The 19,707-nt window shown below is 35.5% G+C and overlaps 1 protein-coding gene across 6 annotated transcripts in view; it reads left to right on the top strand.

Moving 5' to 3' along the window:
- Positions 1 to 15,530: 15,530 nt before the first annotated feature.
- LOC131043274 (phospholipase D delta) overlaps positions 15,531 to 19,707 on the top strand; it is a 104,277-nt gene continuing 100,100 nt past the window's right edge. For 2 of the 6 annotated variants that reach the window (XM_057976471.2, XM_059221321.1), the window contains exons 1-2: positions 15,531 to 17,833; positions 18,566 to 18,682. In XM_057976471.2, the coding sequence (XP_057832454.2) occupies positions 16,871 to 17,833; positions 18,566 to 18,682 (1,080 nt within the window). In that variant the 5' untranslated portion in view covers positions 15,531 to 16,870. The remainder of the gene's footprint in view (positions 17,834 to 18,565; positions 18,683 to 19,707) is intronic. The other 4 variants (XM_057976470.2, XM_057976469.2, XM_057976468.2 and 1 more) reach the window with 4 other exon arrangements.

Below are 19,707 nucleotides of genomic sequence, written 5' to 3'. Positions count from 1 at the left end.
GCATAAAAAGATGAGGCAAACATAAAGGGCCAAGATCTGAAATGGGAAATGAGATCCTTACCAATAACAAAGGATATATTTAACTTCTCAAACAACCACTGCCAACATTCATAAGCATAATCACAATGTAGGAACAGGTGTGAAGAAGATTCTAAATTTTTGTTACAAAGGACACAAGGGAAAACAACAGCAATACCAAGCCTGTCTAGTCTCATACCTATAAGGACTCTGTCCTGAACTGCCAACCAAGAAAAGGCTCCAGCTTTAGGAAGACGAGCCGAATGCCAAAACAACTTATAAGGCCAAGATAATAAATCTTTAGCAACCATAAGAGAGTTGTAACCATCTTTAACAGTGTACTTACCAGAAATATTCTTTATCCAAATAATTTCATCCTCAGAATCGGAAAGAAATACAATTCTATCCCCCAAAATCTTCTCAAAAACTAATTTCATGCTTTGATCAACATCTAAGAAATCAATCGACTTCCATCTAGCTAGCTTAAGGGGTCCACTAGTCACAATTTCAAAATAATCTGCTACAAAAACACCCCAAAGGGAGGAAAGAACAGTGATCAGAGGAGATCAATCCTTAATATTCACCAAAGGTGTGTGTCCATTCCATACTTCATCCTAGAATTTGACCTTTCTACCATTATGAACAATCCATGAGAGATGAGGCAAAATTACTGATCTACATTTACAAAGGAAATTCCAAATAGCAGAACCCGAAGGCAAATTTGAGACTTTAAAAATGTACTCTCTCGGTCCATTATTTAAATATTTGGCAAACATAATATGTGCCCATAAGGAGCTAGGCTTGTCATATAATTTCCAAACCAACTTAGCACCTAAGGCTAAATTTTGATTTTCCAGACTCCGAATTCCTGTTCCCCCAAGTTCCTTAGGCAAACATACCTTATCCCATGCAACTAAAGGGAGTTTCTTCTTGCCATCTTTATTATTGTTCCAAAGAAAATCTCTAAGAGTATCCTGTAAACTAACAATAGCTGCTTTTGGAGACTTCAAAACAGACATGAGATATATGGGAACAACATTCAAAACAGACTTGATGAGAACAATTTTACTCGCCAAAGTTAACCATCTATGATTCCATGAGATAATTCTTTTACAAATGACCGAAATAATCTTATCCCAAAAACCAATCTTATCTTGTTTAACAAAGAAAGGAATCCCAAGGTAAGTACATGGAAGATTTCCAGTCTCAAATCCCCAAAAGGATTGCAACCTATGCTGAACCAGTTGTGATGTATTAAGGAAAAAAATCTTTGATTTATCACCATTCACTTTCTGACCAGAAAATGATGCATAATTTTGTATTATTCCTTTAATCACTTTTGCCTCTACTAACGAAGCATGTCCAAATAACAGAGTATCATATGCAAAGAGACAATGAGAAATACTTTGGGGAATATTCTGAATCCTTATACCTTTCCAAAGCCCCCCACTTTAGCAGCCCTAATAGCCCAACTAAAGGTTTCAGCTAGGAGAATAAACAAAAAAGGAGAAAGGGGATCGACCTGTCTCAAACCCCTAGAGGAAGTGAAAAAACCACAAGGACAACCATTAATTAAAACCGAGAATCTTTCAGAATAAATACATGCATGAATCCATTTGACCTAGGCCTTGGAAAAACCTAACTTCTCAAGAATAGCACATAAATCCCCCCACTCTACTCTATCATAGGCCTTCATCATGTCTAGTTTAAGTATCATGGTCAGCGTTCTTTGGGTGGAAATAGAATGCAACACCTCATGTGCTACAATTGCACCCTCTGTCATCTCCCTTTCGGGAACAAAACCACCTTGCTCCAATGAAATGATCCTAGGTAGAATTTCTGCCAACCTAAGGGAAATTGCCTTCGTAAATATCTTATACAAAGTGTTACATAAAGCAATGGGGTGGAAGTCAGCAGAAGTCATAGTATCCTCCTTTTTAGGAACAATTGCAATCATTGTAGTATTAAGTTCTTTTAAAATAGACCTATTTCTCCTAGCTTCCTCGAGAGCCAATAAAACATCATTTCCCACAAAATCCCAACATTTCTGAAAAAATAAAGGAGTAAAACCATCTGGTCCCGGAGCTTTATCCAGATTCATGGCAAAGACAACACTCTTAACTTCTTCTAAGGAAAAGGGAGACATCAACATCTTATTGTCTTCCAAAGATACTAAAGGAGGAATATTAGATATAATATCATTGCTGAAATTTCCATTTTTTGAAGATAATAATGACTTAAAAAACCTAACTGCCTCTGAAGATATGTCCTCTGGCTCTGTCAATAAATTCCCATTCTGACACTGAATACAAGATATTCTATTCTTACATCTTTTAATCTTAGTTGAAGAATGAAAAAATTTTGTGTTCCTGTCACCATCTGAAAGCCATAACTCTCTAGATTTCTGTCTCCAATAGATTTCCTCTCTAGCTAACACCTCCTCAAGCTGTAATTTTAGTGACTTCAATTTATCAAAAACTTGTGGCACCATACCATGTTGAAGCACATGAGTATTAAGACACTCAATCATATCTTGAATCCTTTGTTTCTCCTGAAAAATGTTCTTAAATTGTGAGATATTTCATTCTCTAATATTCAATTTCAAATAACTTAACTTCTTAGCAATCTGAAACATACGGGACCCAGAACAAAAAGGAGCAGAATTCCACCATTTCCTAAGTAGAGGCAAAAAGGAAGAATCCCTAAACCACATGGGCTCAAATTTAAATGGAGACTTAAAAGAAGTCTTATCCTCAATAACTAAAAGGGAAATTGGAAAATGATCAGAACTCGAGACTGGTAGAATAGAGGAAAAGAATTCAAAATCTGAATCAATCCAATTCTCAGATAACAAAAACCGATCTAATATCTCAGCAATCTGAGAAAAATCCCTTCTCATGTTTGTCCATGTGAAAACTCCATTCTGAGACTTACAATAAAAAAGGCTCATATCAGAAATGAAATCCCCAAAGTCATCCATAATCCTTTTATTAGGGAAAACACCTCCTCTTTTCTCATCTAAATCAGTGATAGCATTAAAATCACCCCCGAAGATAATAAAGGAACCATGTTTTAAGGGAGAAGAAATCCTCTTTAATTCACCCCATAACTTACTCTTCCCTTGAATACTTGATGGAGCATAAATGTTAAAAAGCCAGAATTTAACCTTCGAAATCTTGCTTATAACTAAAGCCAACATCCAATTTGTAGCAGATGCCACTAACTGTACCTCAATATTATAATTATTCCAAAGCAGTGCCAAACCTCCTGAAGCACCACAAGCTAGAGAAGAAAGAAAATTCCACCTTCTCTAAGATGAAAAAACCAAATCAGCAAACTCCTTCGACAACTTTGTTTCTTGCAACTAAAAAATATCACACTTAATTAAGTCCATCTGGGACTTAATTAAGCGTCTCTTGTTAGGGGCATTTAAGCCCTTAACATTCCAAGAAATAATTCTCATTGTCTTCGAGGGGAGGCCGAAGCTCCCCTCTTCCCATTAATTGGAGAATTTTTGCTTTCCCCAAAGCAACCTTGCAAATTATGTTTCACAGCCCCTGATCTTGTCACAGGAGGACTAGTCACAAATCTTTTACTCCTCTTTCTTTTTACACTTACTGGAGTTAGGCATGTTTTCTTAGGCCTACCAAGAGAGACCGAATGCCTCCCTTGCCCACCAGCAGGAGAAAGGGACAAAGTCTTTTGAATTCCAACGTCAATTTCCATTTGAGTCTTAAGATTATTTGGAGGCCTACCTCTCCTAGGAGAAACCACCGATGGTGAAAAAACCGGAGTTGTTTGGACAATTGGTAAACTCTTGCATGACTTTGGAGAAGCTAGGATAAATGGATTATCTTCAAAACCCAACTCTGTTGTAGCCAAAACCGCAAAAGGATTAGTAGATGCAGAAATTGGAAGGGTCGAGTTTATACCCCCCAAATCATTCTCAATCGAACAAACAACTCTGTCAGTAATACCCTCATCCATTTGATGTGCATGATTGTTAAAAATATCATTTACTTGCTGAACCAAATTCTCATCTGGCATAATAACAAGGACAACCTCTAATGGATTACTATTCCCTAAGGAAGATTCATTAGCAATATTAATTTCAACATTCAGAGGGGAATTATTAGAAACCAAATTCTTAATTTCCTGAACTAAAGAAGCATCATTAGGAAAACCTATGACAGATACCTGTTTAATAGTTTCCCTATCAACCACTACATTTTTATCTAAATTCACATTCTTTGAAGAATCGAAAACCTCCTTTTGAGTGCATGAAGACAAATTGTTGCCCTTACCCTTTGTGTGATTATTTGGCATCTTAGGGCAATCTATCATCAATGGATGATCTACTCCATTCATCGGGGGATTACCATCCACTATACCCCCATTATTAGAAAATGTCTTCAATAAAGACGAAAGTGAGACCGAACCCGAAGTGTGAACATTGGGTTTCCTGGAACTACGACACAATGAATTATTAATGTGACCTGTTTCTACCAATTTATGCAAAGAGACATTTCCACATCCTTCAACCGAAGGTCCCGCTGACAAACTATCTTTATTAAGGGATTTAGGGATAGAGCCAACAACCTGCTGGTTTTTCTTAAAATCCATGAGTAACAGAGCATCCAAAAGTAAAGGAGACTTAAGAAGCTCCGTATCTAATTTCTCAATTGACTGGTGCCAAATACCATCATGAGACTTGATATTACAAGTACGGGGGCAAACATTGTTAGGGTTAATAAGAACACAAATTTTTACCAGAACCTCCCCATCCACAAAGTCCAATTTAGATGTTAAAGAAGTTCCAATAGTATTTCCAATTTTCTCAAGAACATCTGGATCCATAAATTCAAAAGGAATTTTAGGTATACCAAACTAGAAAGGAATAAGTTTCGAAATAGACCAAGAAGGAACAAAAAAAGGTTTCCAAGCTGCAATTGAAATTAAATGTTTTCCAAACCAATGATGCAAAGTTCTTAATACCTCATCTCTGAAAGAAGGAGAACCAAAGACAATAATAAAAGCATTCGTAGACAATAATTGAAAATAATGCATATCCCCCCATCTTTTCTGCAATTTATGATAAAGCTTTAACAAACTAATTTGATCACCCCAAATTTCCCCAGAAATAGCATTTGTATGCAAACAATTCGCTTTCTTATCGACATAGGAACCCAAAAGATCAATACAAGGGATAGGAGCCCAAACTTGTGATGAAGAAACCCCCGACAGAATAGGATCAGAAGGTATCTTACTTACCTTTTCCGGACTAGCTTCCTTGAGGTTCACATTTACCTTATTTCCCACCCGCTGTGAAGAAACAGAAACCATAGCTGCAGTCTCCTTATTTTCCAAGCCAACAACCCTAGCAAAAGTTCGCTAATTGCCCAAATCCAAAGACCATTTCCTTGAAAAGCCTTTGAATTGCTTCTTAGAATTCCCTTGATTCACACCATTATTAAAACGCCCTTAAGTGAATCTCCTTCCATTGTTATTCTGCCTCCATGCCACACTTCGTCTGTTCCCAAAGAAGCCTTGAAAGTATTTTGAAGCTGGCCGAAAAACCTTGTTATTTCCACTCCGGTTTACTTGTATCGCCATGTCCTTCCATCTGCCACTCATGTAGACCCACTGCGGAACATGAGGTGGGTCTTCCCAGTCCACATCCGCCCATGAAGCCAAATATCCTCTATCAGCCATATCCGATCACTGTATTAACAACAATAAACTCTTGATCTTATAGACCGCGACCTCTATTTTCAATGACTGAAACTGTGGTCTTCAAACCCTCTGGACTGCTATGAACAAATAGTGAACTATGATCCTCCTGATGCTATTAAACATAATCTGTACCCTCAATACTTTGCTTCCATATTGTAGACCTTCAGGTGATGTTGACTACCTCCAGGTTGGGGCGGGTTCCAAGTGTCTAGATTCAGATCTACACTCAGAATAAGATTGCAATTCAGATCTGCAATGGATGGAGTATTTGTTGTCCTAATCTGTTTCTTCACAGTGTCAAGATGACTGTATCTCCTAAAGATGGTGCTAGACTGTTGGGATCTACTGACTCAGCTAGATTCGCAGAAGTATTGTAATCGATCTGAACGCCAAGGTTGCCCTTCCGATTCCCACACTCTGTTTATGCGAAAAATTAACTTAGATCTGTAGATTCCAAACATATTATTCCTTCCTGCACTAAAAGTAAGTCTTCATAATGATTGAGGTCATTGAGAAAAGCTATTATACAGAGCTTATCTTGTGGAGCTTATCTTTTGTTATCTCAACTGCCAGACCATCGCAAGCTTCGAGTGTTCCCTTGTAATTTCAAGCACTGAAATTTACAGCTAAAACCCTAGTAGCTATTTCCGGCGATTTCTCCTTTGACACATCTTCTGGATCTTTCATATGAGGTGATCAATGTGGCGCTATGGAATCATGTTGACAAGAAGCATCAATGGGTTCAAGCTACGATGACACTGGAATTGGAGTACTCGAAGAGCTTCCCTATTGCAAAAAAAATGATGAGCCCTACATCCGCGTCGCACATAATTGATTCTTTCTTTTATTCACCTCGATGAAATCGCTATGTATGCTGATCACAATGGTCACAGAGGATATAGAATCAGATCAAACCCTTGAATAGAGAATTGCCATCACTGTATATAATGATCTCGCCATTGCTTTGCTAATGAAGGCAGGTTGGAAATCGCTGCATCTCATCTTTGAAATCGCACAAACCCAGAGTCGCTACCAAAGTTACATGTTAGTTGTTCCACCTTGGAAAATCAATTAATACAGTACTGTTAGTCAGTCCAGTGACCATATCCAATATATTTTATTATTAATATAGTAATAAAATATTAATAATATATATATTTATATATTATATTACAATATATATTAATATTATAGTATATTATATATCAATTATTAATTAATATGTTAATCCTATAATATATAATAATATACTATATATTATTAATTATAAATATTTATAATTAAAATTATAAACAAATTGGATATCCGATTTCTCTGACAAAAATTTGAAACCTTGGTATTTGGCTCGGGATTGCATTGGGTTTTGGCTAGGAAATGCCAAACCCGTAAAATCAACAAAAAAAAGTGTTTTTGAGTGTTCCTTGCTTTTCCAGACTTCACTTTGGTGGCTGACGACTTTTTTTTAGCTAAAATTGATGAAATGAAAAGGGTTTTTTAAGGAAATTCTCAACTTTCCAACGATATAAGGTTTTCCTTATTTTGACTTTAATAGATTAATTATTATTCATTTTCTAATTGAATTATGACTAAAGTCCTAATTTATAGGCTGATTGAAAAACATCTATAACTTTCAAACAATATCACATTTTTTGAATCTGAAACATGCATCACATTCTATGCTTCGCCTACTATAGGATTAAAAAAAATGATTTTCATAAATTTTTGACCAAGTTAAGGTGGTCAAACATACGAGTTTTTTATAAATCTGAAAAGTAGTAAAAAAAAATCATAATTAATTATTTACTTTAAATAAAGTTACAAAAAAATATGTGTCGCATACAGACATGAGTCTACTACTTATATTTAAAATCTTATAAAAAAAATTATGGTTTGATTGTGGTTAGGGTGGTCAGACATACACATACTTCTTATCTTTTTTCCTGAAATTTTAGTACTACTACATTGAAATTACAAATTTTCATCAAATAGGTTGTTTTTTTTTTCTTCAGAAAACAACTAGTAGCTTAGAAACTACATTCAATTTTCTATATATTCCATTCTTACATATTTTTAAAATAATGTGCATAACTTATTCAAATTCTTACATCAAGTTGCCTAACTCTTTTTTTTCTAAAATTTCATTGCCACTTAAGGGCTTGTTTTGGCCCACAATGATCCTGCACATACCCTTATTTAAATTATCGTTGGCTCCAATTGGTAATGCTAGACAAGACATAAGATAAATAGGTAAGGCTTATAAGATTGCCCTTAGCATAACAACTTTGCCAGCCCTGTCAACCATCTACCTTTCCAACTTGATAGTTTTTTATCCATCTTTTCCTTCAAGGGACCCCGTAGTTTGGTTGACCTAATTCCACTTTCAAGAGGAATACCTAGGTATTTGCAAAGAAGAGAACCCCTTAAGAACCTCAAAATTCTCACAATTTCCCTCTCCATCCATGGTTGTATATAGAAAAAGAAAACTTCTGATTTTTCAATACTAATATGTTGACCTAATGCCCTAGTATAATTCTCTAGAATAAACTTAAAATTTGATGTCTCTTGCAAAGAACCCTCTCCTACAAGCATTGTGTCATCCACAAACTGCTAATGGGATATAATAGGGATATTATTGGTAATATTAATTCCTTTGATATTTCCCATCATTTGGGCTTTTTGAATATTTCTACCCAAAGCATCTGCCATGATAATGAACTGGAAGGGGGTTAGCGGATCCCCTTGTCTTAATCCCTTAGATGCAGGTTAAAATATCCCTTTGGAGAACCATTAATTATCACTAAAAACTTTGGAGTAGATATACAATAAAAAACCTATTCTATCCACTGTTTGTTGAACCCAAAGGCTTCTAGACATTTACAGAGGAATCTCCAATCGACTTTGTCATAAGAATTTTTAATATCTAATTTTATTAGCATGCTCAGATGCTTTTTTCTCTGTATGGAATGAATGGCCTCCTGAGCTATAATAAATCATCTAAAATTGATCTTCCTGGCACAAATCCTAATTGTTCTTTAGAGATAGTCTATGACAATAATGTTTTGAGACGGTTTGCCATTTCTTTCACCAAAACCTTATATATAGTATTGCATAGGGAGATTGGTCTAAAATCCTCAAATCCACTTGTGATCTCCTTCTTAGGAATCAAGACCAAAAAAGTGATTGATTTCTTTTAAGAGTCTTCCTCCATTTCTAGTCACTTCAAGAGCTTCTACCATTTCCCTCCCTAAGATGTGCCAACATTTTTGATAAAAACCAGTGAGGAATCCATCTAGTCCTGGGGCTTTTTCTGGGTGTAATTGGAATAAAATTGTATGAATCTCTAAGAATTTGTCTGCCAACTTGTGATTTTGGATCTCTAAAATCTTGTTGGGGATACTAGACAATAGTTCTTCTTGATCTACTAAATTGGATCCTTCCCAATTATTAAAAATTTCTTTGAAGTAATAAACTCCTTCCTTGGCAACTTCCTCTAGCTTATCAACCACTAATCGATCCTCTTTGCTAATGCTGAGAATCCTATTGATGCCCCTAATAACTTTAGTTTTGGCATAGAAGAATTTTGAATTTCCACCCCCCTTCTGGAGCCAGGTTTCCCTGGATTTCTTCCTCTAACAGATCTCTTCCTTGGCCAACAATTCTTAACACTCAGTAAAAAACATATTTTCTTTCTCGTAATGATCTAAGTCCATTCCTTTCTTAATGACATCTTTAGTGACTTCTACCAGTTCATCTTCCACCTCCTTTTTCTTTGTGAATTTTTTTTTGAATTTTTATGTGTTCCACTTTAATAATTTTTGTTTTAGAGCCTTCATTTTGAAAATAAAGCAGAAAAGTTTAGATCCAACGGAATTTTCCTCCTTCCACCAATTCTCAATTAGATTAAAAAACTCTCCATACTTCATCCACATATTCTCAAATTTGAAAGGGTTGTTGATGGGTCTCTTTATTGCAAGGTGTGCACCCTTGGTCTCCTTGTGCTGTGCAGCACAGTGCTCAGCTTTGTGACATGGCTTAACCTCCTCTTGTGGATTCTATAAGTCTTGTGGATGTTGTAATGTGGTGAAAAATGATGAGAGGAGATCAAGTGGAAAGCTTTACCCTCCTCAAGAAAGGAGTGAAAGTTTCACAAAGGATTCCCTTTAACTTCTCACACACATTACATTTAAAAGAGGGGATTGAATTCACTAGATCCAATCCCAATGGAAAGAGATTGGATGCTACATGAATTGTAAGGAATTGGCAATGGATTTGGAAAGTAAAGTAACCCTTTTTTAAAATAGACAAGTTGAGTCAAGTGAATTAAGATTAAGTGTAAAGATGACAAAGAAACGATTATATCTTGAGATAGAGATGCGGGATGAAGATGTGCACCTGGAATTAGCAGTAAGATATTGTCACGAAGCTCCCCTGCAAATTTGAGCAAAATTTGTCGGGACTGGGTTGAAAGTGTACTTGGTCCTCTGAAAAATTTGCGCGCCAAAAAGGTTTTTCCATCTCTAAAAATGGACTCTAAACCTACAATTACAGTTGCGCACCTGCAACCTACACACATAAAAGAGAGGAAAGTTGTTGGGATCAGGGGTTTGCCTTCATGTCAAACCCGGGTTCGGAAGTAACCAAATGATGAAAAATACTTGCAAGTAAATGAAAGGGAATGTCTGAAGTAGGATTAACCTCAAGAGAGGATGTAATTAAAATGTAGATAGAGTTGTTTGAAAGGCTATGTGGAATTGAATGTCTTCAATGTTGGTAGGGATCTCCTCTTCAATGGTTGAATCCTTGACTTGAATGCAACACCTAGAATTGAAAGGAGACTTGAAATGCTTAATGCTTGAAAGGAGACTTGAAATGCTCAATGCTTGAAAGGATGCTTAGATTCTTGAATGCTTGAATGTTCAAGGATGATAATGCTTGTTCACCTTACTTTCACTCATGCAAATGGGAGGGGAAAATGCTCCTTATATACTTGCCAATTAGGGGTTTTTAACTATTTTTTTTGTCTTAGGATGACATAGGAAAACTTTTTCCCACTCATGATTGACAAGACAAATGCACAATTTGAATGAAAGGAGCCCAAAATAGGGTTGGGACAGGGGCGCCACACCCCTGTCCTGCCCTAGTTCAGGACATGAAGTGAGAGCAAGCAATGCGGGGTGCAAGAAAATGCAAGTTTCAGGTGGTATGAGCATGCCTTGGGTCTCCAACCAGGCTTAAGGATTCATCCGCCAATGCAAAGACCCAAATGTGGTAAAAAATTGCAAGGTCACAATTTTATGACGCTACAATTGTATTGGGCATTAACAGGTCGATCTTTTGATGCAACGACAACCACACTTGTAACAAGTGGTATTCGAGCTTGGTCACAGGTTCAAACCCCTCGCTTGTGCTGGGGGGATTGTTGTAAGGTGTGTGCCCTTGGTCTCCTTATGCTGTGCAGTGCAACGCTTGGGTTTGTGACATGGCTTAACCACCTCCTGTGGATTCTATAAGTCTAGTGGTTGTATCGAGCATTGACAAGTTGATCTTTTGGTATAATGACAACCACACTTGCATCACTCTTTTCCTTAGCAATATCCATTACCTCTAGATAATGATTTGATCCAACTTGGGCCACAATTGAGGAGACCATTTCTCCTTTAAAGGATAAAAAATCCCCTTTAAAGAAAAACCTATCTAGTTTCTCTACAATGTTGCTAAATCCTTTCTTGCAGTTGTTCCATGTGAAGATACCATTATCACACTTTATTTCTAGAATGCTATTTCAGTTTACCCAATCCTTGAAATCAATTTGTGGTTGTAGCTCCCTCTAAATTTCACCCTTCTTTTATGATAGATGTAGAATGACATTAAAATCTCCTCCCATGATTGTATGCAGAAAATCATTATTGTTGGTATATTCTTCAATAACTCTCCATAATTCCTTTTTTTATCAGTCGGGGTGGGTCCATAAATATTAATCAGTCTAAACCGAATACCACTATTGATGCTCTTTACATAACTTGCCATCTAATTACTTCTCTCTATCAACAATTCCACATCTATCTTCCTTGGATTCCAGAATATGGTAATTTCTCTTGAGGCTCCTTCAGCTTGAACTGCCTTAACCTCCCAAAGCCCTAAACCCTTCCTAAAATCATCCATCTCCTCCTTATTCAATTTAGTTTCTTGTATTAGGACTACCTCTTCTTGACTCCTTTTAATGTCGCGCTTAATTAAGCGCCTCTTGTTAGGGGCATTGAGTCCCCTACCATTCCATGTTAGTATCTTCATGATTCTTTGGGAAGGTTCTTCCACTTCCCTACATTCAACAGTGTGGTTATCTTGGTTTGGTCTATAGCAAATCTGTCCTTTAACCTAAGTTTTGCTAAAGATTTCCTTCCTCTCCATTTCCTATCTATTTTCCCACAATCCTGTTTGTCCCTCTTGGGGTAGCATAAGCATAATCCCAAACATTCCTCCCCACCCTCATCTTCCTCCATTATAATAGGGTTTTTTGCATCAATAGGAAGCTCCTATTCCATTTCTTCAATCCCTTCATTTTCTAAAACTTTTTGAATCATTTTGAAAATTGCTTCTCTTTATTCCTCTGAGTTCATGAGTTGCTGATGGAGAGGGCCCTAAGAATTCACACATCGCTTCTGGTTCTATCAATTTGTTTTCAAAGCCAGGGCTCTCCATAATTGTCTCAAATACCCTCTCTTCATTTGAATTCCTTAATTGAGAATCTTCTAGGGAGACTCCAACCTTATTACTCTGATACACATTATTGTGATGGTCCTTCCTAAACACTAAATTCCTTTGATTAATCAAGCCAGTCCTTCTTGCATTGTTGAGGATAAACACTTGTAGGTTGATTTCTTCATTCAAGGCTTCACTATCCTTCTTTAAATCATTGAATTCTTCAAGAGTTGTGATTCTTCTGACATTCTACTTAGACTTTGAAGAAACTTCTTCATTCCTCTCCAAACCCTGATTTGTATTTTGTCTTGATATCTCTAATTTTCCTTTTATACCATTAGACCCTAAATTTTTAATCCTCATCTCCCTAAGAGTCATATGGGTAGATTCTATTTCTTGAGTTGAATGGATAACTAATGTGCCCCCCTCGACCCCTTTGGCTATCTGGGAGTCCTCCCCTTTCGAGTCACCTGATGCTTGTTTCTTTTCGAACTTTAAGCCTCCATTACTCATTTCCTTCTTTGTTTGTTCCCTATTAGTTCTCATATCTTCTTTCAAGATATTGGGATCCTTTGTTCCATGGGTGTTAGAAGAACTCCCAATTTTCATAGCTTCCCTCATCAAACATTTCTCAGGAATACCGTTCTTCAACATTTCAATTCTTTGTTTCCACTTACCAAACTCTGACAAGATTTCTATTTGTTTGTAGATCCCCATGCTTGAATCTATCTCTACATAGAGGTTAGCTACATCTCCTAACTTTCCATTCAGAAAGTCCTCTTCTATTCCTAAACAAGTTCCCAGGGCATCTCCTATTCTAACTAATGCACCTTCATGCCAAAATTCTGTCGAGAGGCCAACCAAACTAATCCAACTTTTTTTGTTTGTTAAAATATTGTTTACATGGATCCAAACTAGGGTTCCAGTTTAACCTATTGAAACTAGATTCTTTATAAAAAACTGGAACTCCATAGAGGAGATCCATTTTCAAATTGAGATCTATGCATTCTATTAAAAAGAACTCATTTTGGAGAGGGCAGATACTCAACTTGCTTGGAAAGGATTCTTTCCCCCATGCCATGATTTCCTCCTGTGATCCTTTTGTCCCATTTCATTTGATAAATAATGCTCTATTCTTTAGATGATTTGCAGATGTCTTCAAAAGATTTGGAGGTAGCACTATTATCTTGCTACCGGTTCTCTTAACAGAGTGAGGGTCTGTTTTTTGCTTATCTCCTCCTTTAGCTCTATTCTGCCTCAGATCTCCACCTTCCCATGGTTTTATTTTCCATTGCTAAGTTCTATTTTGGTTCTTGAACATATTGTCTCTTTTCGAGTCCTCCCGTACCCATGTAGCTTGTCTGTATACCCCTCTATTAAACTTCGATCTCAAACCTTTCCTAAGATCACCATATCTCCATTTAGGGCTTGTATCATAATGGCTTTGAAAAAATCCTCGTCTCCTCGCTCCAATCGGTATTCTGTTTGCTCCTATAGCCACCCCAATGCTTTGAACGTATGTGGGCTCATCTTCATTCCCCCATCTCCTTCGGAAAGGAAATTGGGGAGATTCATTCCTCAGCCATGATCGTTGTTGTAGAGGCCCTCATCACACCATTTTTTATTTAATTTTTCACTATTATTAGTTATTAAAAATTAATAATTTAATTTTAAAAAAATAAAAAATAAATATTTTTTCATTTTTTAAATAATTTAAAAAAAATGTCATTAATACTTTTAAATATGAATTTAAATCAAATAAATGACTATACATATTTACATATAAAAATAAATAATGATTTTTTATTAATGGAAGTTTAATTTATTATATGTCTCATTATAATTAATTATTTTATAGTAAAATAAATTTAAAACATTTTTCCTTAATTTGTGGATATGATTTATTCCCATTATAACATGTACCATTTTAAGGCTCGCTATCTAAGGGGACATGATTTTCCTTTCCTTTTGAAGTTGAAATCGAATAACTACTTTTATTGAGAGCGTACTGTTTGTCGTTTTTGCACATCAATTGACACGTAGGGCTCCCTTATCTATAGCTATCCGTTTATGTACCAGCCAAATGAATGCTGACAATGATATAAAGTCTTCCACCAAAAAGTTAAAAATCTTTTAAAATCTTAATATGTAGCCAACAATCAAAATGAATATGAAATATCAAAGTTTAAAGATAAACAATTAATTTAATATTAAAAGAAATCTTATTTAAAATTAAATATAAAAATATTAAAAATATTATTATTATTTTGGTAATTTAATAGCTGGGCCACCATCCAATAATAAAAAATATTATTTAAAAATTGTAAAATAAATTTTGACAGTTTCTTAAATTTTTTTTATATAGAATTATATTAATTTATAAATTATTTGTAAATCTTATTTAAAACTTATTAAGAAATATTATATATATGGTGGCAAAATTTATTTTATAATTTTAAAATAATCTTTTTGATTTCTCAAATCAAGGTATTTATATATATAAAATAATGTAAAAATGTCTAGATATTATTCTGAAGTGTTCATTTATCTCAGTTCATAAATTCAATTAAAACATATCTATATTATCTTGGCTAAAGCATGACATTGTCGTTGTCAACATCAATAAATATCCACAGTCCATTCAACTAATATTGTATGCATTTGAATTCCGTTGTGGTTTTCACTGGATTCAAACTTTTAGAAAATTATTATATTTGCAAGTCTAAATCTTCACGTTGAAATAGATGTGAAAATTCATTATCTTTTCTATTTCTATTTTACTAAATTTGACTTTATAATTATCTATAGACAATATTTTTTAATACAACTTACACTATTACAATCCAATGACTTATTCAAAAATTAGGTTAAAAAAAACATGAAATTCATTATCTTTTCTATTTTCTTTTTACGAAACTTGACTTTATAATTATATATAAACAATTTTTTAATACAACTTACACTATTGCAATCCAATGACTTATTCAAAAATTAGGTCAAAAAAGATTATTCTTTTCTTGATGGAAGATTTTTAACCCCAAAAATCATTTTAGCTATAATTATTTAATGAACTGTTTTAGACACAAACAAATGAAAAAAGGAAGGCAATCTTTCACATCGGTGAAAGAAATTTTTTTTAAATGATTTTTTCCCTCGAACCAATGTTGATTCATCTCTGAGTGGAGGAAAAGACCAGGAGTTGGAATCGGGGAAAAGAATACACATGTCGATCATGTAGGCCAGGTGAATTGGTGAGGTGCCCCATCATCAAGTCCATACTCAACTGAAAGTGTCATTGGCTGTTTCAGGTAAGTCTCAGTTTCAATGCATCACTGAGAAGAGAAAAAAAAAAATTCAGTTGGTTAAACTGAATTGTGTACAAAACCATGATATTTACTCAGATCTGTTGATTTCACATTGTTTTTGATTTCGCTAAAGTAGACTGGGATTCGTCATGATGTAGCGTGATGAGGAGGGATTAATAAGATATAATTCTTTTGAATTCAAAGAAATTGCTCGGGAAGGTATCAACAATCTGTTTTGGTAGCTGCCCCACCCGTAGTTGTTCTTCGCTGGAAATCTTATTTCTTTTAAAACTTAAAGAAGCGAACATCTGGAATTAGTCTTGAAGTCCACTTTTCGAAGTCTACAAGTTATGAATTGAGTGTAGTGATGATGAAAGAAGATATTTAAGGTATATTTACGAGGAATAATCTCTGCTTTTTGGAGCTGTAATGTTGGTTTTGAACCCTAACTTTGGGAATGCTGAAGTTTTGAATTGGGTTCCGCAGATCAGGTCTGTGTACAAGTTTGAGGACACACCCACCAGAAAGAATCCTGTAATTTTAAGTTTTTACAGGCTGGATGATTAACATACCTAGTTTCAAAATCCTGAAGATTGGAATTGGGTTGTATGAATTGAGGGCCATGGCTGTAAGTTCTGTGCAAATTTGAGGGCGTTCCTTGCAGAAAGAGTTATCCATTTTTGCGTGTTAAAAGCGACAGGCTAGGCACTAGAGCCCACTTTTAAAGGCCAGAAGACCGAGTTAGAGGTTCCAGGATAAGAGCTAAGGCTGCAAGTTCAGTGCCCGGAAGAATTTTTCATTCTTGAGTCTTTGCAGCTACACGCTGGGTATTATAGGTCAGAAGATTGAGATGCGGGTCCATGATAAGGGTGAAGGCTGCAAGTTCAGTGCCAGGAATAATTTTTCATTTTTGAGTGTTTACGGCTACACGCTGGGTATTGAAGCTCGTTTTTTGAATGTTCAGAAGATCTGAATCGGGTTTTTTAAGGGTCAAGTTGCAAGTGCAGATTTGACGACATCTCTTTACCAGGAAAAATCTCCAACTTCCGAGTGCTTACGGCTTTAGGTTGGGTGCTAGTTTTTGATTTGTGTTTCTATTTTTAATCTCGATTACAATGGCTGATATTGGCTCATTTAATGGAACTGAAAAGATGGAAGACGTATCATTGAAGAAAGTCCCATCTCAGAAAAAAGTTCTTCTGCACGGTACTTTGGATGTTTGGATTTTTGAGGCTAAGGATCTGCCGAATATGGATATGATGTCAGAGAGAGCTAGACAATTTTTCACATTTTTCAATTCATGTGGAGGGCAATATCGGCAGAAAAATAGACAGCGTCACCATCATAAAATTATTACAAGCGATCCTTATGTTTCGGTCCAAGTTGCTGGAGCAACTGTTGCCCAAACCCGTATTATAACCAACAGCCAATTACCTAAGTGGGACGAGCATTTTACTATTCACTTGGCTCATTTTGCGGGGAAAGTGGAGTTTCTTGTTAAGGACAATGATCTTTTTGGAGCTCAACTAATAGGGACTGTTGCAATATCGGCAGAAGAAGTTTTAAGTGGTGAGAAAACGGATGACTGGTTTCCAGTGCTAAATTCGTATGGAAAACCACCTAAACCTGATTCTGCTTTGCGTCTTTCACTCCAGTTTGCCCCAGTTCAGATTGATCCCTTGTACAAAGATGGCATTGGTTCTGGGCCTGATCATTCTGGTGTTCCTCACACTTATTTCCCACTTCGGAAAGGTGGGATGGTTTCCCTGTATCAGGATGCTCATGTACGTGATCATTTACACCTGCCAATTCGATTGGATGGTGGAAAGGAGTTTGAACGTGGAAGATGCTGGGAGGATATTTGCCATGCTATACTTGAAGCACACCATTTGGTCTACATTACAGGATGGTCCATATATCACAAAATAAGGCTTGTGAAGGAACCAACAAAACCATTGCCAGAGGGAGGACTTTTGAACCTGGGGGAACTTCTAAAATACAAATCTCAAGAAGGTGTCCGTGTGCTGCTATTGGTCTGGGATGACAAAACATCACATGACAAGTTCCTAATTAAAACAGTATGTTTGATATACTCTCTATCATAATCCACCTCTTGATTTATGTTTTCTGTTGAAACTACTTATGTCTGCACTGCATTGTTTCAATTTCTTGGCATGCTTGGTCACCGTGCGTCTTGTAAGTATTTATTTTTTTAATATTTCCATCTGTAATATCATTTTGTGGTTGCAGTAAAGCTTTTTTGAAATTTAAAATTAAAGTGAATATTACATTTACCTACCTTTTCATGGTTTGTAACTTTGTATTCATAAGTAATTTTTGAAAGTATTATCTCCAATCTGCCATAAACTATTTGCAATCTTCAATAAAATTCGTGTACTGTAATTTGACATGAGCATATCAAAAGAGAGAAAGAAATTATCTCTGTGAGCAATAATTCTCCAGCTCTCCTCGTGGTTTACTGTTTAGCAAGTTTTCAAAACCTAAGGCTTTTTTAATTGCAGCACTTTTGTAATGTAATTGAATTTTCAAATATAACTGAATTTGCTTTTGTGTTCCATTGAAGTACTCATGTCATTTGTAGACTTAATAAATATTCTTTCTATGTACTTTCTTTTGTGTGAATGACATATTGTGGCCTTTGAGTATGCAGAGGAAATTATAGTTGGTAATATATTTATGAGTTTCAACAATTTTCTTCCAGTTGAATTTACACTAAGACATTTCTGTAAGTAAGCATGATATTATAAACTGGAATAGCTAAATTCTTTTTATCTTTATGGTAAGTGTAGGAGGGAGTTATGCAAACACATGATGAAGAAACCAAAAAATTTTTCAAGCATTCATCAGTTCACTGTGTTCTTTCACCTCGATATGCAAGCAGTAAGCTGAGTTGGGTCAAACAGCGGGTAAATTTCACAAGATTTTCTAAATTCTGTTTATTGAAGTTTTATCACCATAGAATTAGGAAATGACAATCAATTTACCATTTTATTCAGAAGAATGATATCAAGTATGTCACAAAACTGTTTATGATTTAAAAAAAAAAGTATGCTCCCTTGTGTGTTTTTGTCTGGAATGTGTCATATTTTTTGAAAAGTTATCAACCTTAAAAGTAACATGGAGCAAAATTGAACAAATACAAAAACAATGTATCGTCAATAATTTCAAAATTACAAGTAACACACTGTACTTGACTCTTCTCGTGGAGGTTGGTATGCTACATATTTAGAGCGAGGTTTTAAAATGTTGAATATGATATAAACATAGGTTGACAAAGCTAGGACCTGATAGGTGTAATGCCCCCTTTTGGGATATACCTGATTTTTCCCCAAAAACAACAATTCCAATAATACAATTTATTGTCAAAGAGTATTCTTTAACTAAATTACATAATAGCAATTGAACTTAGAAAAATAATCAATTAACATCAAACAAAATGTTCGTAATGATTCCTATGCGTTTGGATCCATACTATAGTTTTTTCCAACAGCCAACCATATTAGAAATCAATGGGAAAGCATGATAGGGCACCCGGAGACTGTTCTCCACAACTAAGCCCAAGAGTGCAGAACATCCATCCAAGACAATTTGACCCCTTGGCCCACAAGCAAACCAACTTGGGGTGGTCTACCTAATTGACGGAACCAGTAGTACTGCATCTCCCTATCACATTTCTTTACTATGATTGCTTGTAGGAAAGTTCAATTGAATAATTACTAATCCTAAGATTCTTGATGGATTGGCAACTTAAATAAATAAATAAATTCTATTCCTAAACAGATTCACCAATTAATGAATATTAGATTCAGCATGTGGCATACCACTCACTTAAGAAATATAACAGTCTGCTGCAACTTACTGCCTTTTTAATTTCTTACTGTTACAACTCAAATACTGTAATGTCTTATTATTTCAATCAGTTATCTATCCA

This window comes from Cryptomeria japonica, chromosome 5, assembly GCF_030272615.1.
Source record: "Cryptomeria japonica chromosome 5, Sugi_1.0, whole genome shotgun sequence".
NCBI classification, from domain to species: Eukaryota; Viridiplantae; Streptophyta; class Pinopsida; order Cupressales; family Cupressaceae; genus Cryptomeria; species Cryptomeria japonica.
This window is presented reverse-complemented; position numbering and strand designations above follow the sequence as displayed.